The sequence below is a fragment of the Rhodamnia argentea genome, chromosome 1 (assembly GCF_020921035.1).
Source record: "Rhodamnia argentea isolate NSW1041297 chromosome 1, ASM2092103v1, whole genome shotgun sequence".
NCBI classification, from domain to species: Eukaryota; Viridiplantae; Streptophyta; class Magnoliopsida; order Myrtales; family Myrtaceae; genus Rhodamnia; species Rhodamnia argentea.
The window spans coordinates 21,464,531-21,489,017 of record NC_063150.1 but is presented as its reverse complement, the minus strand read 5'-3'; the positions used below and the strand labels follow the sequence as shown (position 1 = coordinate 21,489,017).

Sequence of the window (24,487 nt, the reverse complement as noted above, 5' to 3'; positions counted from 1 at the left end):
GAAACAACCCCATGATGTACGGTCTTCAGGAAAAAAAAGTCCATGTGTTCGCGCCCATGAGATGTCTTGATCCATCCATAAGCACCATCATTTTCCAAAAATTAATATTCAACTTCTGTTGACCCTGACCTAAAAAAGTCATGCAGCTCTGTCCTGAGTGTCCTCTAGTATAAGAACATATCAACGCGAAGATCGAACAGCGAACAAACTCGTTCCTGATTGTCGAACTCCATCATCTAATGGCTTCTTATCATGTGTTTTTGAGCTTTAGAGGCGAAGACGTTCGGAACAACTTCCTCAGTCATCTCTATGACTCTCTTAACCGAGAAGGAATCTTCACTTATGTTGATAGTGAGGAGCTCAGAAAAGGAGAGCAAATAGCGCCGGCACTTATGAAGGCGATCGAGGAATCGCAGATCGCAATCATCATTTTCTCTGAGGATTACGCTTTCTCACGGTGGTGTTTGGAAGAGGTGGCAAAAATCATGAACTGCAAGGAAGAAAGAGACCTCATAGTCTTTCCAGTATTTTACAAAGTGGAACCCAAAGAAGTGAGAACACCAAGAGACAAATACAAAAAAGCTATGCTTGAGCACGAGTCCAAGATCGGGAACGATTCGGAGGAAGTGAAGAGATGGAAGAAAGCTCTTTTCGATGCTGCTAGCTTGTCCGGGTGGCATCTGAAAGATGAGTAAGTGGAGTGGAGTCCATATTTTGTGTAAGAAGATAATTATTACAAGTAACTATAGAGATTGTTTTTTAAAATAAATGAATTAATCTACACACATGATTGTAAGTGTCCATATAGATACTTCATCTCGAGAATCCTGAAATCTTAAATGGATTTAGTTAAAGTTAGTAATTTCATATAAGAGTTGGTAAATTTGAGACTTAGTTAAGAAAGAAAAATAAAATTTGGCAAGAGAGAAGAATAGGTGATAAATTAAAGAAAAATAAGCTTGGCAATCCAAAATTGGTTAGTGACATAATGCAAAACAAGTTGATAAGTCAATCTAATTAAGATTGACAATCTCTAAAGTTAGTTAGTAATTCGATTTGGTGGGAATATATTTTGTTTTGGCTGTGGTTATGTGAAAATGTGATGCACTGCTTTGGTCATTGTTGGCTAGTAATTGCTTGCTATTTGCTTATTCAGATTACTAAAATGATGGCACAACTTCTTTTTCGTTTTTTTTTTTTCAGAAATGAGTCAGAGTTTATACAAAGAATTGTGATGGAAATCTCCACTCACGTAAACCGAGCACCTTTGCATGTTGCTAAGTATCCAGTGAGGATAGATTCCCAAGTTGCAAAGTTGGAATCGATTTTAAACCTTCAGTCCGATGACGATGTTCTCATGGTGGGATTATGGGGAAAAGGAGGCATAGGAAAGACGACTTTAGCCAAATCCGTTTATAATAAAATTTTCAAGCAATTTGAGGGTTCATGTTTTCTGCTGAATGTTCGAGATGCTTCAAAAAACAGCAAAGATTTGGCTACTTTGCAAGAAAACTTGCTATTTGAGGTGTTAAAACTCAAAGAAAGATTAGTAGTGTCCAGTGTTGATAGAGGTATTAATCAAATACAAGAGAGACTTTGTCGCAAAAAAGTTCTCCTTATCTTTGATGATGTGGATGACTTGCGCCAGTTAAATGCTTTAGCAGGAGAATGCAAGTGGTTTGGTAATGGAAGCGGGATCATCGTCACTACAAGAGATAGGCATGTATTGACTAGTCACGGGATAGATCTAGATCATGTTTATGAAGTTAAAGAACTGGATAAGGATGCAGCTCATGAGCTACTTAGTAAGCATGCTTTTCCGACACACCAAAAATTTGAAATTAGGACAGATCTAGTGGATGGTGTTCCGAATCATGCTAAAGGTCTTCCTTTAGCACTTGAGGTGCTAGGTTCCTTCTTACGTGGTAGAAGAGAAGATGCATGGGAAAGTGCAATGGATAAAGTTTCTATGTCTCCTAAGAAAGACATCAATGATGTGCTTAAAATAAGTTATGATGGACTAGAGACAAATGAGAAAGAGATTTTTCTTCACATTGCCTGTTTCTTTAAGGGGCGCGAAACTAAGTATATAGAGAACGCTCTTGACAGTTGTGATTTTAAGGTGGTAATAGGATTACAAATTCTCACCGAGAGGTCCTTGATAAGCATTGAGTCCAAAAATATAGTAGAAATGCATGGCTTGATTCAATTGATGGGTATGGATATTGTGATCCAAGAAAGCGCCGATCCCAGGAGACGCGACGGGCTATGGTTTTGTGATGACGCTGTTGAAGTTGTGTCTAGTGACATGGTAAGACTTGCAAATACGATGAAAATTATGCTCCTTATAGTTTTTACTCTAGCCACTGAACATGCGTAACCTAAATAGTCTTGTATACGGGGAAGTCATGTGGTAAGAGCCATTGTGTTGGAGTCACCCGAGCCGACAGAAATATTTATCGGTCTCGATACTTTTACAAAAATGAGAAGATTGAGACTTCTAATTTTGCGCAATGTGCATGGTTCTCAAGATCCTACCTATCTTCATAATGACCTGAGATGGTTTGAATGGGATGGATGTGGTCCCGGAATTCCAGAATTTTCCTCTGGCCGAAAGAAATTAGTGGGATTTGCTATGAGCAATTGTAGGGTCACGATAGTGCCAAATCAATTTAAGGTGAGCATTTACCTATATCGGCCCCTTTGAATTCAATATATTAAATTTGTATTTTCGTCCAAATGTTTTTCAAAGTTGGTTCATTGTATTTGAAGAACTTCAATAAATTTGAAATTTTGTTGATTTTCGGGAAATTTCATCATGACATAACATGTATTCTTGACCTTCATCTATTATATATGGTTAGCGCTTAAATCCAACGAAGTGTTCACTCGTGTGCTTACTATTTGACACTTCATTTTGCTTCTATAATTGTCACATGTTCATTTTGCTTCTATAATTGTCACATGGCTTGACACAAGGCATCGTTATGATATGTGACTCACATCGTCACTCGCATGTGGCATTTTACTGCGCTTCTATGATTTTCACATGGCATAACACATGGCATGGTTGTTGGTTTTGTCTCATGGTCCACATAAGCATACTCGCCACGTGACACTTCACTTGGACTTTGGGATTGCCACATGCATGACGCGTAGCACAATTTTATCCCGAACTAATTTTCATATGCTAATAGAGGGTAAACTTGGGTGAGGAGTATCGGCTTGGGATTTTCTTTTAGACGAAAATCAGTTTAGATTAAATATGTCATAATCTTGTCAACTTAGGTTTTTTGTAAGATGAAAATTAGTAAGGGGCAAAAGTGCGTGCTGCTTTGGGATTTTTAATGTTACTCACTCTAATGATGAGGTTTTCCACTGAATCCGTGTACTTTTAACGCATAAGAATCTCGGGAACATCACCTGATATTCATGCATGGTGATCGATGACGCGAATGGATTTCAGAATCCAGAGGACATTACCAATAGGTCCAAAACATCCAACGCGTAAATAATCTGTCATGGATTACATAACCATGAACAGTGATTTGATTGTAACCTAAGAGAACCAACCTGAGATTGACAAAACGGAATCGAGGTGAAACGCCGAAATGCGATGCCCAATGCAGAAACATGCGATGCTCCTCTAGTATGCGAGAAACTGAAACTACATAAGATTCGTCAAATTGTCGTGCATGCGTCGTTTTCAAAGATTCGCAGAAACAATTTGACGAACGAATGATACCCCATTCCTTTTCAAGATCATAAACTTCCCCAAAAAAGTAACCAGGCTCGGACAATGTGAATGTCAGCAGAAGCTCATGGTATTCATCTTCCCCACTTGCCATGCAATGCCTGATTTATGTGCTTAACATCAATTACTTCACAAATGCAGCAAGATTACGCATCTTCGCAGAAGACCCAGTTAAGAGAGAGTAGACCTGCATGAGAGTGGAATCTGCCACCAATGAAGTCGGAGGAAGAGGAGACAGAAGGGAGGGTGCTTCTGCACCGCACTCGCCATGTCGCTCAACTCGAGCTCGACAACTTCAGGACTTCACGAGCTTAAAAATCTCAACTTTTTTGGATTCTCTCGTGTTCTCCGATCGCCAGGGTACTTCGGAATCTTCGGATCTCCGTGGCTCTTGAGAAAAACGATTCACCTGGGATGCCGATGAACGCTCCACGTCGAAAATTTTAAGGGAGTGCCCTGAACTCAGTGTTTTTCCAGATGCACTCAAGTCAAAAAATCTGCGAGAGCTCATTATTGAAAAATGCAAAAAATTTGCAAGGTTCCCTGATATTCCACATAGTCTCGAACGCCTGGAAAGTCTTCGGTTAGGAGGAACCGCTATTAAAGAACTTCCTGTATCAATAGAAAATCTTGTCTCATTGAAGGGAATACATATAAAAAAAGTGCAAGAGGCTGGAACGTCTTTCATCTTCGATTTATAAGTTACAAAACCTTGAAAACCTGCAAGTTACCTATTGCACAAATTTAGTTGGGTTTCCAATGTACGAGGATTCAGGTGATCCATGCATGAAGACCGGACTTCCAAGTTTACACTGGTTAGACCTTACGGGGTGTAATCTGTCCGAAGTTGACTTTCTCGAGGATCTTTCTTGTTGTCCTGTCATGTGTGAATTGCGTTTGACGGAGAACAATATTACCATGCTTCCTACATCCATCCGTGCGCGTGGTGGTTTGACTCTATTGTGTATTGAAAACAACCGCCAATTACAAGAGTTTCCCGAGATTCCCCGATTTTTGAATATTCTATCTGCGGAAAATTGCGAATCTCTACAAAGAATTGAAGATTTAACCTTAATTGATCATTTTGTCCGCAGAGATTTGGCAGATCCGGTTTACTCGGATGGCCAGGTTACTCTCTCTCTCTCTCTCTCTCTCTCTCTCTCTCTCACACACACACACACACACACACACACACACACACACACACACACACGAAAACACATCCATATCGGCGTGGAGTATATGTTGGGTCCATTGTGTGCTTGCATATTATAATGGTAGAAAATGGTTAGAACTGAATTGATAAAGTTAAAAAGTTTAGGACTGTATTAATAATAGGGCAATATGTTCACGACTTTTTTGACAATTTTTCCTAGCTCTGCATGCATATGCATATACATATAATGTAACCTAGGTGGCTCCCGTACTTTTGTGGAATGTTTTCTGTCGCATAAGACTCGTGCATTAATGCAAGCAAGCATCAATGGATGTTATCATTGGGAACTAATATTGACTTGGATACTTACTACCAGTCTATCTATGCGACAGAAATGGTCTTGTTGCGGAAGTCTTCTCCCCGGAGGAGAGATGCCACAGTGGATCCTTCCTCATGAAGAGCGCTCCGTATCTTTTATGGCTTCGAAGGACATATACGACAAAATTCTTGGAATGGTTCTATGTTTCGTTTTTCGTCCTGATGAACAGGGAACAAAACCCGAGTTTCGGATTTCTGCACATGTTAATGGTGAAATGCGGAAAGCCGATGGAGTAGGGTGTTCCCATTCGTTGGATTCGGAGCATGTCTTACTTCTGTATTTCAGACCAACTAAGCTGTGGGGAGCAGTCGATTTTTGTGAAATTGATGGAAATTATGCAGAGTTTGGGGTTACAATATCAGGTGGAAATATGACAAAGTTGGGATCCCAAATAATATGCAAGCATCTAGGGGATGATGCTGAGCTTCGAGACAATCAGCTGATTGATCTAGCTTTATTCTACGAGGTTGATTATGAATCAACATATTCTGTAGCTACAAGTTCACTTATGCACGAAGATAGTTCGAGCGAAGCAGATCAGCAGAAGGACTAGCGAGATTGTGAAATGGCCGTCGAGAAACAGAGTCAAATAATATCAAAGAGATCCTCCCTTGAGGCTTGCGAACCAGGACTACGTGGACTTCTAATGGAAGCAATTCCTAGGTCAGTAAAATTCAGGTGATCTTGATTCCAATTCCTTCTTTTTTCCTGTTCTCCCTGTTTTCTTCTCTTTATCTCTTTTCTTTGTGTTTTAATTTCTCTCTCTCCACTGTCTTTCTTTAGATATTGGCCCCAAGTATAACTTTATTTTTCATTCTTTATTTTTAAATCCTCTTGTCTCCGCCGTAGGCGAACCTCGAACTCCACCGACTCTAGTTTCAGCATTGCGACTGCTCATCGTCCATCAGACGCCGCCGATCTCCGACGAATGTAATGAGCAGAAGAAGTTCCGTCTTCCTAAAACAGTCTTCCTAGTGAACCGAAGGCGACCAACTACAACTGCTGACTGAAACCATGGAAATTGATGACGGGCTTTGGGTGAAGGATTCTCTCCTTTGAGGTTCTGGGCATCATGCGGCTTGCTGTACATCAGGTAACGCCTGGCCTGGCACATCCGAATTGTATTAGTTGATGTGATACTCGAGATGGATTTTGAAATTCGATTCGTACGGTGTTATGACTGCGCGGGAACTTGAAAAATGTATCGTTGCATTTGTTCAAGGGTCTTTGACTAAGTGTTTCTTTCGTATGTTTTGTTTGTGGATGCTTGGTAGTGAACTCATTGGTAATGACTTTACAAGCCGAAAAGTCAGCAACCATCGCTAGAAGTGGCAATTTATTGAGAGAAGTCGGTGAATTCTACGTTCAAAGGACAAACAAGGGAGGGAGAGTGAAACAAAATGGGAAGGGGTTGTACATGGGTTGGTTCAGTCCCCTTCTCAGGCGACAAACTGAGCCAATCCGCGTGGTATAGAACGGGAACTCCCTTATGCGAAATCACGAATTGCAGCGGCCAACCAGCCGGCAAAACCATAGGGGAGTGAAGAAGCGAGACGGCAAGCCACCGGGAAAGGTTGTTTGACAGTCGAGTGCTTTTACCACTTTTCGAATTTGGCAACTAGGGATAATTGAAAACCAAATTTACTCGGAGCTAGAGAGTAATATGAACATCGGTTGTGTCCATGGATAACTGGTTAAGTGGTTTTTTTTCTTTCGCCCTGTAGACTGTGGATATGAAAACGACAAGAATCACCAGATATACACGGAGTTTTCTTAAGTTATTCAGTGGAATAGAGACAAAAGCGCAAGAAGCTGATTGTCGATTCTGATTTCTGACGCCTCTGCAACAGTTTAGGGTTCTCTTTTAATCCTTATGTGCCATAGCCTTAATAAAGGAAAATGCCAAGAAGCTTAACTCCTGGAAGCTTCTTGGATGTTTGAGTGAAACCTATATAATGAAAAAGAAGCTTCTGAGGTACCGATGATAGGACACACTGAAATCAGCACATGTAGTTTCTCAAATTAGTTGCTGTTTTTGCTTTAGCGTGGTTAGAGCCATATCAGTTTAACAGTTAAGTGGGATTTGCATCCGAATTACATGACGAGTATGTTGTAATACTGATTTTTCAGAAGTTTGTGACCAGTATATTATACGGGACCAGCGGGATCCCGATTATATAGCTGTGAGACATGCATTCATTCCATTAGTAGCTGCATACCGATACTGAATATTTCTACTTCTGGACACTTGATGAAGATTTCTTCTTGAATTGCTTGAGAATTTCTGACTCTTACAGTATATTTTTTTTTTCTCCCGAGGAGTAACAAAACCTATATGCTATTCTTACATAAGGCAAAGCTTGCTTTGGACAGTCTTGAAGTTCCAGTTGGGTAGAAAACAGATTTTCAGTAACCACGTGCATTTCAGAACAAATCGGTCTTAATTAGTGAATGATTTCAGATTGTACCACTTTGATTGAGCAAATGTGAGATTTTTGAGGATGGGCATGTCATTGTGGCGGGAAGAAACCGGACTAAAGACACACGAAATGTATGGTTTATCATTGCTTCTCCACGGTCTTGTATAAATTTGGCCAACAGCACTTTGTTGTTGCTCTGAATTGATACCCTCGAATTATCCACTCGTAGTTATTGTTGATCATTATATGTCTCCCATGATTATTCCTTTAATAGATGGTAAAAGGATTATCACAACAAATCTGTTAATAAGTGGAAGTTTCCATGCATTATTAGGCTGTAAATGGATTAACACTAGCAATAATGTGGCTTTGTTATGCACAGTGTTTTACGAATTTCATCTACCATTGTGCTATTATGGTCTTTATCAGCTTTCGTGAAGTTCCGAACATTGTTTCCTTAGGCCATATGTTAGCTAGACTTTGGTATACTTATTTTGGTACAAAAATGAATTGTGAGCATTGCATTGCCTTTTGGAGCACATTTGGAGCAGAAATCCACTTTCAAAAGTGTTACGATGCGCACCCTTAAGATGTAAAAACCTGCTTCTCGGGCCACATTTTTTTCACAAAATGGCCACATCTACACAAATAGTTTGAGCCCGGTTTTTGGTAAAGGTAGTCTCTTATCTAATAGTCCATTCCTGTTATGAATTGGCGGACGGTAATAAATAGTTAGTGTGAAAAAATATTTGGCCCTATCAGTATCTTGTGGAGCATAATGGAAAACACAAAGGCACCTTGCTCTAGGGTTAAAAAAAAATATATTGTTAGAAAAGGTGGAGGTGGCCAACCAATAAGAAGCCTTTTTTTCATGTGAGATTCTCAGCAACTTCAATCGAGCAAAACTTGTTGATATCATGTAGTGTATGCCTTGATCAATCTTTTATATACTTGTCGGAGAAAACATTTCTCAGCAAATGCATTTCCTATTAAAGATGAAACTACACTAAGAGCAAATTTCTCTCTGGCAAGGCTCCTCAGTCTGATATGCTGTCTTTCATAGGCAACAAGACACGCTCTTGATGTTCTTCTTGAACAGTGGCAGAGGACAGGATTTTCGGCTGCAGGATTTTTGGCTCGTAAAATGTTGGTAAAAAAAAAAAAAAAAAAAAGGAAAAAAGGTGGTGCGAAAAGCGAAGGCGGGGGGGGTGTGCAAAAGGAAAACTGAGGAAAAAAAGGGTGTTTATTTATAGAGCTTCTTTTTGTGAAAATAGGAGTATCTATCTAATGGGACTTGCTTTGGTGTCTTCATGCCTTGTATTAGCATGAAATCGCACGTTTTGCACGTAGCGAGAGAAATAGAAAAGAAAAAGATAATGAAGAAAAAAAGTTGCTCAAAAGTCGATTTTATGTTGAAAAAAATAAGTAAAGTCTTGACTTACTAAATGTCCAAAAAGTACTAAATGTAAGAGTTCGAAAAGCACTAGAAGTTCAAGAAATCGTGGTGATTCGAAGTGTAATAAATTCATTTCATAGAATTCGAAGCGAAAATACGTTAAGTGCAGTACACGAAAGAAAGAAATTCAGCCGGACGAACATCGACGGGTTCCTTTGATAGGTGATTGCAGCACACGAAAACAAGAGGTTCAGCCAGATGAACATCAACGGGGCCTTTCGATAGGCGATTGTGCACCATGCTACGTGATATGTTAGTACCGGTAACAAGACCTTGACGGGTGCAAAACCGTCCTTCGATTCAACCGCGCAAACCAAATAGAAGGAAAATCTGGAAAAACCGATTCCGTTCGTTTCGATACATGAAAGGCCAGCATGGTTTTGCATGGAAATTAACTCGGATTAGTAGTTCGTTTTGATTTATTCTAAGTGAAGAAAACATATTTTGCGGGAAAAGAAACTTGATATTATGCAGGGAGGGGACGATTTCAACATATTTTGCGGCAAAAGAAGTAGGGGAGGAATGCAATCTATCAGTATCACCAAGTACCCTTCCAGCCGCCTGATATTGCCATAGAAGAAGCACTCGCTTTCTTTGTCCACAAAAACCAGCCGACTTCGGATGCACTTCGACTATCAACAAGAAGCCATATTAATTAGGATGTGCAAACTCTGATCAGAACGAAGGAAAGAAATGCAACAGTTATAACCACCCCGCAGTTATGCAATCGTTCGGATGGGACACCGGACAATTGCAATTCTTAACAGGCTTGCAACCTTACCCCACAGAACGCTTAGAAGGGGAAACCACCTGCTGCAACTGCTGCACAAGTGAAGATGATTTAAAACTTCAACATCTGGTCCTGCCTGGTAGACACAAGTGTATTTAGAGACCCATCGAGATCAGCAATCAATGTCCTCAAATGGAGTTTCGAACATCCAGTAGTGAAATAGTAACATAGACTATCCCGAAAGTCATAATAAGAGCATATCCGCTGACCAGTTTAATGGGAGTAGCTATGAGCCTCAATTGTTTTACCTTTCAAGAGTTTATGTAACATGTTGCTTGTGCTTGGACATAATAAGAGTCCTGGTACTTTCTGCCGATACCAACATGGACTCCATTGTGAATCCGGTCCATTCGATGTATCCAAGCATCTCGGCCAATATCAAGAATTCCTAAAATCTGTTGAGAACAAAGCATGCCACAGTAAGAGGAATATTTAATCTATCAGAATACTCCCAGCAATAGTCTTTCAATACTAAGAGATATATCAGATTTTGACCCAAAAGTTTTCAGGTTGCACTTCAAATTAATAGCCTGAGAATCAACAAGTTAAGAAAGGCTACAACTTAAATTAAACAAGTAAACTCATCACTAAGAAGTTGCGAGTTCGAATGATGGACATGAATATTTTAATATATTTAAGTTAGCCAGTGTTCAAATCCTCTATTCAAAAGACCGTGACAAGGTCTAACTTGAGGATATCATCAATGTTATGTGACGAGTTTGATTACCATGGAAACATGGTATGTCTCTCTTTGAAGAAGCTTTTTCTTTTTCTTTGAGATGCTGTATTTAAACAAGGCGCGTACTTTTGGAAAATGTAATGTTTGCCTTTACCCCCATAATTATTGGCCGAGTAAAAGGGGATGTTGGCGAATATGTTCTGCATATTTTGATTTAAAACCAACAGAATTTCTTATACAAAACAGCTCCCAGTCTCCATCAGGCAGGAAAGGAAATGAGTCATGTTCAACTCGCCAGTTACAGAGTCTTAGTCAAAATTCATCTTCTTACAGCAAAAAATAGTGAGAAGATGTTATGAGAATGCTTATCTTACCGCTCCACCTTTCCATGACACAAAAGTAGGGTGCGTTCTTGATTGCAAAACCTGTTTAAGACAACAACTCAGTTTGCTCAATCCAAAAGTGCACAAATTTAGTCCTATTGGAATTTTCAACTCACATGCATTGTTGGTAAGTCTAGCTTAAGAATACTGCACATCTCGTTAACCTTTATGACGAAATCTTCAAAGCATACGACATGGAATGGTGACAAACTCAAGTCATGAGATACAAATGATATGCCCAGAAAAACCCAAGCCTCTATACCCTTTGAATAAGACGTGTTTTAAGAAATTTGGATAACTACAACTGAGGAGCATAGATAGAATGTAGTCCTTTGTTCCAGCAATAAAAAAATCCACAAATCGACCTATTTAACATGTAAACATCGTGCTAATTTATGCCGCTTATCATGTGGTTGCCAATAATATGAAAATAAGCTGCATGACCAGCTAATCTCCACGACTAGTCCACAACTAAATATAGCAAAGAAGTACTTAACATGACAGCGACAAGCAACGAAAGAGTGTACTGACCTCGACCGTATCAATTGCTTCATTTGAAGGAATTGCATGCAATACTCTGTAACAACAGAATCAATTAGTAATGAGAACCAATTTAGGCTTCGGAATTTCTATTGGAAATGTTCTTTGGAAAAAAAAAAAAAAATACTGGACAATGACACCAGAGTCCATGATGGGCACCAAGACACATTATTATTGACCCAACATTTGGACTTTTAAGTCCTCCAAACAAAAATCCTCCTATTTAAATGGAAGAGACCATAGAAAACAAAAGAAAACACCGTTCTCTGTTTTTTCTTCCCTTGTTTGGTTTTTTTTTTTTTTTGGGGGGGGGATGGGATGTAAATAAACAGGAGCTGACATTGCAAATCCTAAGAGGATGGTTGCTTGATAGATAGAAAAGTTCAACTGTAGGGCACCAAGGGGGTGCAAACCCATTTTCAAAAAGAGCCCACAAAACTTAACACCCCTGATACTCTAACTTAGAGACCAAACAATCATATGGAATTTTTAGTTTATATCTACCTCACAGCTTCTCTACTTAGTTCCAAAATGACATAGAGACGATCACTGTTTAGTGGTAGAGTGTCGTTATCCTAGGCATCTAGTATATTGGAAACATGCTCCAGCCCAGACAAAAGCTAAAAATCTTATATTGTTACGAATATTCAATCAACAGAAGTATATACTACATCAAATCTTAGATGAGGGAATATAAGTACCATGTTGCCATTTTTCTTTGCACAGACAAAGCCGTCCATGATCTGACAGCGTGGTTTCTGAGTCTATGACATATCAATAAGTAGAAGCAGATAAAATAAGTAAGAAGAGAAAGGGAAAAGGTCTGAGCCATAGTGAAGTCAATTAACTCAGAAAAACCATTAGCCAATGAATAGAAAAAAATAGTTATATATAGACCTGTTACCAGAGTCGAACTTTGCTTCTCATACACATCCGTCCAAGAAAAGACTGAATCTTTCCTAACATTCTGTGGATTATAGGCGTCAACACGTCCCATCTGTATAACAGGTAAGTCAGTTTTTCTTTCACTGTGAAAACAAATTGACAAGGAAATGCCTTGCCTGACACAATCATGGACGAACTCCAATAACAAATATCATGATGCAATTAGAATCCGAAGACTGCAAAATAATACACAAAAAAGGCAGCAAAGGACATTCATATACATGTCCTTACATAGACACATAGACATCCAAGCACTTTGGGTAGACTTCCATTCTTTTTTGGGCCGTGCTGGGTGATTTTATTTTAGTTATGTATTGGGGAGCAGGAACAGAGCTCCAACAGTACTTAAATTTGAGAATATCCTAGATCCAAGGGTGCAACTACTCTGCAGTCTCCTCTTGGATAACAATGCATCATAGATTTACATAGAACAAGAGGAGAAATTTCTAAGTTGTCGAGAAAAAGGCATTAAAAATCTTTCAAGTCCTTTCCTAACCATCAAAGAAACAAACTTCCTCAGAGGACAATGTGCTAATAAAGACCAAAACAGTTCATAGAATACCGTATGAAGAAAACAGAGTATAAGTTGAGACAACTGCCTTAAAATACTGAACTTTCGAGTGGCCAACTCAAATGACAGAATAAAAAGATAATTGGACCATGAAAACAATGAAGTTCACACAACAGGCCTCCTCTAAATCTGCCATATCATTTTGAAAATTAAGCAGAAGCGAGCGAGCAGCTCAACCAAGAACGGAATCTCCCAAACCTTGCGCTGGAAAGAGCTGCTGTTCGTGACCTCCTCATCCAAGAACGGAATCTTCAGCAACGATGCTATCTGAGGTACACTAATCCACACGTTAATACTGAGAAAAATTCAAAAATTCGAGGCATTCCCACGTCACAACTAAAGACAAACAGCAGAAGTCAACCCACAATATCATACGCCTTCTCTCGCTCCATGTGTTGCGCGGTCGTAACCTGAGAATTGAGCATCTAGAAACTCCAAAGCAACAACAAACCATCACTTCCACAGTGCCAAAACCAAACACGCGCGAAAAACCAGACGGAGAAAAAAGAAAGTCATGAAACATGGTCGGACCTGATCTTGCACGTTTCGCTTGGGCACATGGCTGGTGTACCGGGCGATGCAATGAGGTGCGGTGAAAGGCGCGTCCTGCTGAGCGAGGCCCACTCTGATGTTCGCAGAACCTGGAAAGCAAGGAACGAGCACGTTCAAGCTAGGGTCGAGCGAGGCGCTTACTATTCGATTCCGTTGAAGAGAGAGGTGGGAGTACCGGGGCTCATGACGACCAGATTGGAGCCTCTCTCCGAGATGAGCTGCGAAGGAATCGCCGTCTTCAAATAATCCTGAAGAAGGAATGCGAGAGGTTCAGTGAAGAAGCTCAACGACTCGAGCAGTCATTAGAAGAGAGAGAGAGAGAGAGCACCATGCCGAAGCGAAGCGAGGTCGAAGAGCTTTCTCGTCAGAGTCTCTCTCTCGCTCTCTCTCAATTCAGAGACCTCACAACTGAGACAGAAGATGATGCCCCAAGCGACGACGTTTTGATTACAGACGAACGAGGCTTAAACATAAAGAGAAACAAAAGATTACTTGGGTGGGTCGGTCCAGCCCAACCCAGAGCAGAGGAGAGAGAGCCGAGGTCATAGATCCAAGGGAAAATTAAAAAAAAAGGGGCCCGAGTCTCATTTTTTTAAAATAAAAATTTAAAATTGATATTATTTTAAATAAGAACCTAAAATATCATCTTTATTTTTAAAAAAGACTGACAAGAGTATTTGCATCATTTTCTTATCTCGATTTCTTTTTTTTTCCTTTTCTCTTTTTTTTTTCTTCTTTGGTCGAGGTTGGCGACCCTTGCCCAACCCTCGCCGGCCGTGGCAAGACGTCCCTTGTGGCCATTAAGGGCGGCCTCACCTCTAGGCAGGGCGAGGCCAAGAGAGACAATATCAATGGCTTTGTAGCCGAGTTCTCCATGGAAGTGCTCGACAATCTCATGGGGCGACATTTAGTCAAGAAAGCTAGAAGGAAATCGACAATCACCACCATTGGCAATGAGGATGACGAGCCTCGAGTCTCTCATTGGGTCGTCACCATGGGCCCAAGAGATCGCCGGACCCCAGCTGGGGCAATGCTGGGGTCGTGTGACCTCAAAGACGAACAGATTTGGAGCGCGGGTGCGATCGTCGTTGAGGGTCGACCAAGGAACCAGAAGAGGCGTTGAAATTTCCCCTTTTCTTTTGGATAGAAATTTTCTCTTCGCTTGTAAGAATTTTACGGAGTCCTCCGGGTTGTATCTTTGGAAGAGACGATGAACACCGCCCGGGAGAGGGTAAAACAAGTGAGGGTATGGGCGAAACAAAGGAAAAAAAAAATAGAAATGAGAAAAAAAGAAAAAGAAAAAGAAAATAAAAAAGAGAAAATCACGACATTTTTTTTTTTAAAAAAAGGGCACTCCATACCCTTATTTGAAACAAGTCCACTTCAGGCCCTTGTTTGAGAAAATGAGAGCACTATAGACCCTTATTTGAAATTTTTTCTAGATCCAATTTTGTAATTTTACTCCAGTTATTTCACCAAAAATATATGAGTTTAAAAAAATTAAAACTAATACCCATTTTTATAGCTTGAAGTAATCAATCACCCAAAAAATTTTCGTTATTGATAACAATTTATGGCTAAATATATTCAAATGATGAATTTTTTTATTAATTTATCTTTGTAAGCGACACGAGTGATCATTTTCAGAATATAAATTTGAAATTATTTAAATAAACTCACCCTTATTTCTTTTCTTTAAGAAGATCATAACACAAGGAATTGAAATCCTTTATCCACGCGGGTATGCACATATTACACACGTCGACGTGTACTGGCCAAGGTTCCATTCACGCATTCCATGGCACACGCAACTTGGGCAACGCACGTCGGCGAGGGCTCTTGATAGCGCGAAAGAGAGGGAGTGGCTCCCGGAGGTGACGTAGTGGAGGCATCGGATCTAAGCCTGGGAGGCCATCGGCGGGGGCTCTAGGGAGCGACGAAGAGGGAGTGGCTTTTTTAGGCGACAACTAGGATGTCAATGGTTCAGTTCATTTAAATTTTATATGCTTGAAGTGAATCAAAACTCGTCTTGAACCAAGCCGAACCGAAAAACTCAATTTGATTTGGTTCGGTTTTCAGTTTGATTTTTATTTTGTTCTTTCTTTTCTTTTGTTTGAGATCTCTAGTGCTTTGTTGTGCGTATGTTGATTTGATTTCTCCAAAGAATGCTAATGATGGTTAAGATGAAAGCGAGCCTTTCCTTTGTCGGCCACCGGGAGCCCAACCTCAATGCTTCGTTACGTCATTGCCACAGGATTCGCCGGCATCGCATCTCTCCAGCTTGGCCGTCTCCTTCGTCTGGTGCCTCACTTCCACATCTACTGCCAAGGGACTGGATTTGGTCGGAACTCATCCATGGCTAAAGCTGATCTCTTCTTCCACCATTCAACGTAATATCCACGGATTGAAAGTGTGGAGTTTTGTTCAGTCACAAGATGTGATCAAAACAGAAAGGATTAGGTAGAAGATGAGAGAGACGCGAAGATGAAAAGGGGGAGAGAGAAGCCAAGCCATCTACTGCTCTCATCCGGTGAGAGAGAGCACAAAGATGAAAAGAGGGAGAGAGAAGAAGAAGGGGAGCCGTCCACGGCTCCGATGAGAAGTGAACAGTGAGAGAGGAGAGTGAGCATGCACGAAAGGAAGAGAGAGACAAATTAAAATCCGTTATCCGAACTGAATTGATTTGTTAAATTATTCGAATTCTTTGATTATTAACTGAACTGAAAATCGAACGGAACCGAGGATGCGTTTGTTTCGCATTTCGAAAATATTTTCGCCATCGATAACATTCCGTGCTCGACTATTTTCGTAGACAATGATAAAAATTTTTATTTGTTTATTTTTGTAAGAGATATAAGTGATTACTTTTTAGAAAATATTTTTCAAATCACTCATTTTTTGTAAAATAAATGCACCACGAAAATGCACGAACTTCTAGTTCGGTTCAATTCGGGTTTCGGTTCGATTCTAATACTCCTTGTGACAACGGAGACAGAGGCAACTCGAGATGCGACTAGTGAGGCTCTTGGGGGCGAGAGAGGGAAAGTAACTTGCAAAAAAAAAAAAAAAGAGAGAGTGGCTTCGTTCTTTTTCTTAAAGACGCACAAAAGAGAGGAGAGAGAGTGCTATATAATTGGAGAGAGAAAGAGAGCAATGGTCATAGAGCCATGCATGATCGTGGAGGGGCCGGCATATACAATATTTTCTCGACGGGCCGATATTGGAAAGCTTCTTCTCGTCTAATCAATGGGCAAACACTCATCGACATATAGTGTCAGCCTGTCAGGAAAAATTAATCACCAATTATTGCGATAGCCAATCGGATATCCTCCGTCTCAAAAGGGATAGAACTACATTCGCCAAAGGAGAAAAACTAAAGCACCATCAAACACTGCAGAATTTATTTATGCTTTATGCATACATCATTAACAAAGATACAAGTTATTCACTGGGGATTCTTGTTGTAGTTTAAGTTCGTATAAACAGAAATAAGATTGAAAGACTAACCTTTAGCCAATGTAAAACGAGAACGCAGAAGATTGATCCGAGCCCAACGAATGTCGTTGTGTCCTTAAGACAAATTTGTTCCCTCAATTTCGTACCCGAGGACGTTGGACAATTGTTTCCCGGGATAGAACGGATCGCGTTCCTCTGAAGCGGTACTTCTTCAAAGGACTCCAACGAACGTAACTTTGTAGGATTATCGCACCGAATGTATGAAGGAAAAACAGGCATGCAAGTTCTGGAAGAAACCGAAAATGGCCTATTCGAGGACTATTTATTTTGGAAGAACGAAAAGCCACGAAGAGTCACGAAGCTTGAATTCGGGCGATAGTTTACATAGCCGACTCTTTTCGAACAATTGCGTTTGTTCGTTATTCTTTAACGAATTTTTTTTTCCTTTCGAACAATTGCAACTATTCGTTCGCGGACGAATGTCCAGAAATTTCTAGACAATTCTGTTTGGCTATGTGTCAGTTCGGCAAAAAATAAAAGACTGATGGGCAAAAAATAAAATATAAAAAATGGAATATAAGAAGCCTCGACCCGAACCGAGCCGGCCGGGTGGCGGCGGCGGTGCGTGCGTGGGCCAACCTAGCTTTGCGTAGGTCCTCTCCCTTCCACAAATGTGGGGTGCCCCTTGGGGCCCAAACCCATTTGTAAAGTTCAAATATATAAATCCATCTCCCATCTATCTCTTATCCTATGTGGGACTCCCACACTTCTCATTCACACTTAAAGGACTTAAGGGATAACATCCCCAACAATCCCCCACATGAATGAGATGTTCGGACATCATGACTCTTCGTATATGCATGAAATGCAATGTGCGATTATTCTATGACAAATCGTTACATCGGGATAAGTAGTCCGAGACTTTGAACTTTCCCTAGTGAGACCTATCGGACTTACTCGGTCAATTAATAGACTTGATGTTTTTGAACTGTCGACCTTTGGTGTAAGCCTAGACAATAGAAATCACATAACTCTCTCTCGAACAAGGTTAGTTCTAACTGTTGTGTTCGTTTTGGCCATGAACACGGCCTGGTTTCATGAGTGTTATAGAGAATTCGGCCTTTTCAATTCTCACCGAAGCGGCCTTCACTTCACACTCACATATGTGATTTCTGAACATATAGTATATCATATACTCAATTCAGAATCATTAAAAGCTTTTGCTTAACCTTCATGTATTAGTACTGTCTCTATCCCGGAATGAGTAAAAATTTGACAAGACTTTACACTATCTTCATAACTTAGTTGTCTCTTTGAACCTAGATCTTGGGATCTCCAGTCAACTAGGTTGGGTTTCCGCTATGATGATTTGTTTATAGGCCTTAAACCCATTCCCCTTGATGTTTTCGCAACCATCTCTCTAGTTATGCCTTTTGTCAATGGATCCACAATATTATCTTTTGACTTCACATAGTCAATGGTGATAATTCCACTAGAAAGAAGTTGTCTTACTGTGTTATGTCTTCGACGTATGTGTCGAGACTTACCGTTATACATGACATTCCTTGCTCTTCCTATTGCCGCTTAACTGTCACAGTGTACACATACAACGGGCACTGGTTTGGGCCAATTTGGAATATCTTCCAAGAAGTTTCGAAGCCACTCTGCTTCTTCACCGGCCTTATCCAAAGCAATGAACTCTGATTCCATTGTAGATCTTGCTATGCAAGTTTGTTTGGATGATTTCCAAGACATTGCTCCCCCACCAAGTGTGAATACATATCCACTTGTCGATTTTGTGTCTTTAGTGCCGGTTATCCAATTTGCATCACAATATCCCTCAAGTACCGCTGGATATTCTGTATAATGCAAAGTATAATTTTGAGTATGCTTTAAGTAGCCCAATACACGCTTCATAGCTTTCTAACGATTTTCATTTGGACTAATTGTAAATCGGCTTAGCTTGCTTACCGCACAAGCGATATCCGGTCTAGTGCGGTTCATGATATACATTAAACTGCCTAGTATACTAGCATACTCATTTTGAGCTTTACTTACACTAATATTCTTTGAAAGATGTAAATTAATATCTATTGGTGTACTTATCGGTGATATGCCTAGATTCTTGCTTTTTTCAAGAATCTTCTCACTGTAATGGGATTAAGATAGAGATAGTCCTTTAGATGTTTTACGAATTTTAATTCCTAAAATGACATCTGCGATCCCCATATCTTTCATATCATATTTACTTGTGAGCAAGCATTTGATCTCCTTGACAACCTTACTATCACTACCCATTATAAGCATGTCATCTACATATAAACATAAAATGGCAAAGCTATTCTGAGTTTGCTTAACATATACACATTTATCGCACTCATTAATTTTGAAATCATTTGACAACATGACTTGGTCAAATTTAGCACGCCATTGTTTTGGTGCTTGTTTTAAGCCATAAAGTGACTTAATAAGTCGACATACTTTCTTCTATTGTCCTGGAACAATAAATCCTTCAGGTTGTTCCAAATATATTTTTTCTTCTAGTTCCCCATTTAAAAAAACTGTTTTAACATCCATTTGATGGATTTCAAGTCTATACATCGCTGTTATGGCAATTAGCATCCATATAAATGTAATTCTCGTGACAGGTGAATAAGTGTCAAAATAATCAAGACCTTCACGTTGTCCGTAGCCTTTTTACTACAAGCCTAGCCTTATACTTATCAATAGCACCATTTGCCTTCGTTTTCCTCTTAAATATCCACTTACATTGTAGTGGCTTATTACCAGGAGGAAGGTCAACCAATTCCCATGTATGGTTTGACAAGATGGATTCAACTTCACTATTGATAGCTTCTTTCCAAAGCGGGGCTTCCGGCGATGTCACGGCTTCTTTGAATGTCCGAGGCTCATTCTCTAAGAGATACGTTAAAAAATCAGGTCCGAAAAACGTGGAAGTCCTTTGTCTTTTACTACGTCTAGGTTCATCCTCCATTGGATCACTTCTAGATATAGTATCTCGAGGCTTCTTATTATCATCAATTGGCTCATATACTATGTTATACGGGAATACATTTTCAAAGAACGAAGTGTCCCTTGATTCAATGATCGTATTAACATGTATATCCGGGATCTTTGACTCATGAACAAGAAAATGATATGCATTGCTATTCTGAGCATATCCGATAAAAGCACAGTCAACAGTCTTTGGTCATATCTTAACCTTTTTAAGCTTAGGAACCACAACCTTAGCCAAACATCCCAACACTTTGAGATAATTCAAGTTAGGCATTCCGCCTTTCCATTTCTCATATGGAGTTTGTTGTGTCCTTTTGTGGGGTACTCTATTTAAAATAAAGTTTGCTGTCAAGACAGACTTCCCCCACAGATTCTGCGGTAAACCGAACCTGTTCAACAATGCATTCATTGTTTCCTTTAGGGATCGATTTTTTCTTTCCGCCACACCATTCGATTGCGGTGTATAAGGGGCGGTAATTTGGTGAACGATACCAAATTCAGAACAAATTTCCTCAAAAGGAAATTCATATTCACCTCCTCTATCACTTCTTATTATTTTTATTTTCTTATTTAACTGATTTTCAACCTCACACTTACAAGTCCTAAAAGCATTCACAGCTTCATCTTTACTGTTAAGTAAATAGATATAGCAATACCTCGAGCAATCATCTATAAACGTGATAAAGTACTTCTTACCACCTCTATAAGGTATTGCTTTCGGATCACAAATGTCCGTGTATATTAAATCTAAAGGTTCCGTGACTCTATTATCTACGAAATGAAAAGGAGGCTTAGAAAACTTAGATTCAACACACACTTGGCACTTTTCACTTGGACAATCAAATTGCGGCAATAATCCCATACTCATTAATTTCTTTATTGACTTATAGTTAACATGTCCTAGTCTTGCATGCCATATATTAGAAGACTCAAGCATATAAGTAGAAGCACCTTTATTCATAGCATCTTTGGTTACAACGGTCATTACATTCAACTTGAACAAACCATCACTCAGATAACCCTTTCCTACATACATCTCATTTTTGGAGAGTACAAACTTGTTAGATACAAACACCAACTTGAAGCCATTCTTGAAAGGAGAGATCCGGACACTAAATTCTTGCGAACATCTAGCACATGAAGAACATTGTTCGGTGTCACAATTTTCCCGGATGTCATCTTCAGAGCAATCTTTCCAACACCTTCAACTTTGGAGGTCGTTGAATTACCCATATAGAGTTTTTCATCATCCCCCACAATTGTGTAGGACGAGAACATCGATCTGTTTGCACAGATATGGCGAGTTGCTCCAATATCAATCCACCACTCCTTGGGGTTTCCCAACATATCACACTCGGATATCATAGCGATCAAATTGATATCATCAACACCATTGGAAATCTCTTCCACCACATTTGCCTGAGTTTTCTACCTTTTCTTGGTTCTGCAGTCTTTGGCTCGATATCCGGACTTTCCACGCTTAAAGTATTTGCCAACGAACTTCTTCAAACCTTGGGTGAATCCCTCTCCCGACTTACTAGGCATTTTCCTCTTCTTTTTGGGTTTCGATCTTTCTTCAACAACATTGGCCCTTGAGACCTCCAGTTTTCTGTCAACTTTCTCTCAGAAGATCTATTATCTTCCTCTATCCTCAACCAAACAATCAAGTCTTCAAGAGACAACTCCTTTCTCTTGTGTTTGAGATAATTCTTAAAATCTCTCTAGGAAGGTGGCAATTTTTTAATAAAAGCAGCCACCTGAAATGATTCACTTAGAGTCATTCCTTCAGCATGAATATCATGCATAATCACTTGAAGTTCTTGAACCCGACTTAAGACGGTCTTTGAATCAGCCATCTTGAAGTCTAGAAATTTGCCGATAATGAATTTCTTCAATCCAAGCATCTTCGTTTTGTATTTCTTGTCCAGACTATCCCATAACTCCTTAGTCGTTTTCGGTGGACTATAGACGTTATAGAGAGTATTATCTAGACCGTTGAGGACATAGTTGCGACACAGGAAGTCAAAATGCTTCCACGTATCCACAGCAGCAATCTTTTCTTTATTTGTCTCTCCAACGTCCAATTTAGGACCATCCTTATTGAGGAATCTTGCCAAGTTCAAGGTTGTGAGATAGAACAACATCTTTTGTTGCCATCTCTTGAAATCGGACCCGTTGAACTTTTCCGGCTTTTCTCCATGATTTGGAATAGGAGTAATCGGAGTCGAAGTTGAAGCCATTTCTTTAAAAAATAAAATAAAATATACTAATGAACGACGTAACAAAGAAAACTTACAAAGAAAACGTCGAGGACAAATTATATCAGACAACACGTGAGTATGTGAGCAACAACAATTCGGGAAAGACAACTATACGAAAGTTGTATTCAACACAAAAGTCCAACCGAACACTTTCTTCAAATTGTAAGTAGTATACGAAATGTACAACCACACAGAATACTCACAACGTTCACAAAAAACAAAATATGTTTATCTCGAAAAACAACTCTTATAAACGTTACGAATGAAGTTCGAGAATGATCATTCGAACATCATAACAGAAACTTGATACACCACCGAACGAACGAAGAACAGATTGTTCACAACAAAAAATTATACGAACTAAGCGCAAAAACAAGAAGTCCAATACAGAAAATTTGTCTTAAGATTATTGTAGTCTAAGTTCGTATAAACAGAAATAAGATTGAAAGACTAACATTTAGCCAATGTAAAACGAGAACGCAGAAGATTGATCCGAGCCCAACGAATGTCGTTGTGTCCTTAAGACAAATTTGTCCCCTCAATTTTGTACATGAGGACATTGGACAATTGTCTCCCGGGATAGAACGGATCGCGTTCCTCCGAAGCGGTACTTCTTCAAAGCACTCCAACGAATGTAACTTTGTAGGATTATCGCACTAAATGTATGAGGGAAAAATAGGTATGCAAGTTCTGGAAGAAACCAAAAATGTATGCTCGGGAAAAAGAAAACGTGTCCCGAAATGGCCTATTCGAGGACTATTTATTTTGGAAGAACGAAAAGCCACGAAGAGTCACGAAGCTTGAATTCGGGCGGTAGTTTACATAACCGACTCTTTTCGAACAATTGCGTTTATTTGTTATTCTTTAACGAATTTTTTTTTTCCTTTCGAACAATTGCAACTGTTCGTTCGCGGACGAATGTCCAGAAATTTCTAGACAATTCTGTTCGGTAAAAAATAAAAGATTGATGGGCAAAAAATAAAATATAAAAAATGGAATATAAGAAGCCCCGACCCCCGGGTCCGGCCCGAACCGAGCAGAGCCGGCCAACGGGCGGTGGCGATGGCGCGCACCCGGGCCAACCTAGCTTTGCGTAGGTCCTCTCCCTTCCACAAAAGTGGGGTGCCCCTTGGGGCCTAAATCCATTTGCAAAGTTCCAATATATAAACCCATCTCCCATCTATCTCTTATCCTATGTGGGACTCCCACACTTCTCATTCACACTTAAAGGACTTAAGGGATAACATCCCCAACAATTCTCAATGACGGTGGACTCGACACTTGAAATCTGATAGGGGTCGCATATTTTCCTGCCCCAACAACGATGTTCCTCCTCCAACATGCGATGATGGAAAGTTGTCCCTTCATCTCTCACTTGGTATGCAGCAACAAGCGTTCTTGCCCCAATCACTGGACGACAAGTCAAGCCTAAAGCTAGAACAAAACATGAAGATCATGCACACCCACTTTCCACTGAATTTCTCCATCTTGCTTGTTTTTCCGTGAGCTCTTTCTCTCTTGTACTGTCTATTTGTATGCACCAGATTTTCTATGCCGTGTGGTAATTTTATATTGTTACTCAAGACTGCTGAACTCAAACAAGGAAAGGAATCAAAATTTGAAGAAAATGAAAGCGCAATAACAAAGCATTAAATGAGATTCCATAACTTGGATATGCAATTAAGCCACTTGCCACAGTCCAGAAAAAGATAAAAAAAAAATAAGCTACTTGCCAAATAAGATATTAGTGATATTATGATATTTACTTGATTCTCCACATCTATCGGGATTATACATGTCTACGATTGATTACGGTTGGTATTATTACCCTAATAGTCATCCCATAGAACCTATAAATAGGTTCATGCATCGCTTATTAGCCTATCGAAATAGACACCACAATCAATATTTCTCTTTTCGATATCTTGTAATTCTCAACTTAAGAAATGGCCGACCAATCATGTATAAAACATCAATGATAGGAATGAGCAAACCGAACCGGACCCGATCGATCGAGTTGGTCCGGTCATTGAGGGTGCGGTCCGATCCTCAATCTTAATAAATGGGACTGGTGATTGGGTGGTCCGGTCCCGCTTCCATGGTGGATGGGACCGAATCGGATCACTC

The 24,487-nt window shown here is 39.8% G+C and overlaps 1 protein-coding gene and 1 long non-coding RNA gene across 2 annotated transcripts; one reads left to right on the top strand and one right to left on the bottom strand.

Moving 5' to 3' along the window:
- The first annotated feature begins 584 nt into the window (after window positions 1–584).
- Window positions 585–5,842, top strand: LOC115733682 (TMV resistance protein N-like). The gene is made up of 3 exons (XM_048277496.1): window positions 585–691; window positions 1,204–2,311; window positions 5,303–5,842. Exons 1-3 carry the CDS (start codon window positions 585–587, stop codon window positions 5,840–5,842), a joined length of 1,755 nt encoding a protein of 584 aa, XP_048133453.1.
- A 4,091-nt stretch (window positions 5,843–9,933) lies between these two features.
- On the bottom strand, window positions 9,934–11,649 carry LOC125316612. The gene is made up of 4 exons (XR_007199746.1): window positions 11,549–11,649; window positions 11,009–11,059; window positions 10,204–10,350; window positions 9,934–10,031 (listed from the first exon to the last, which is right to left on the bottom strand). It is a non-coding gene; the product is annotated as an uncharacterized LOC125316612 (long non-coding RNA).
- Window positions 11,650–24,487: the final 12,838 nt, after the last annotated feature.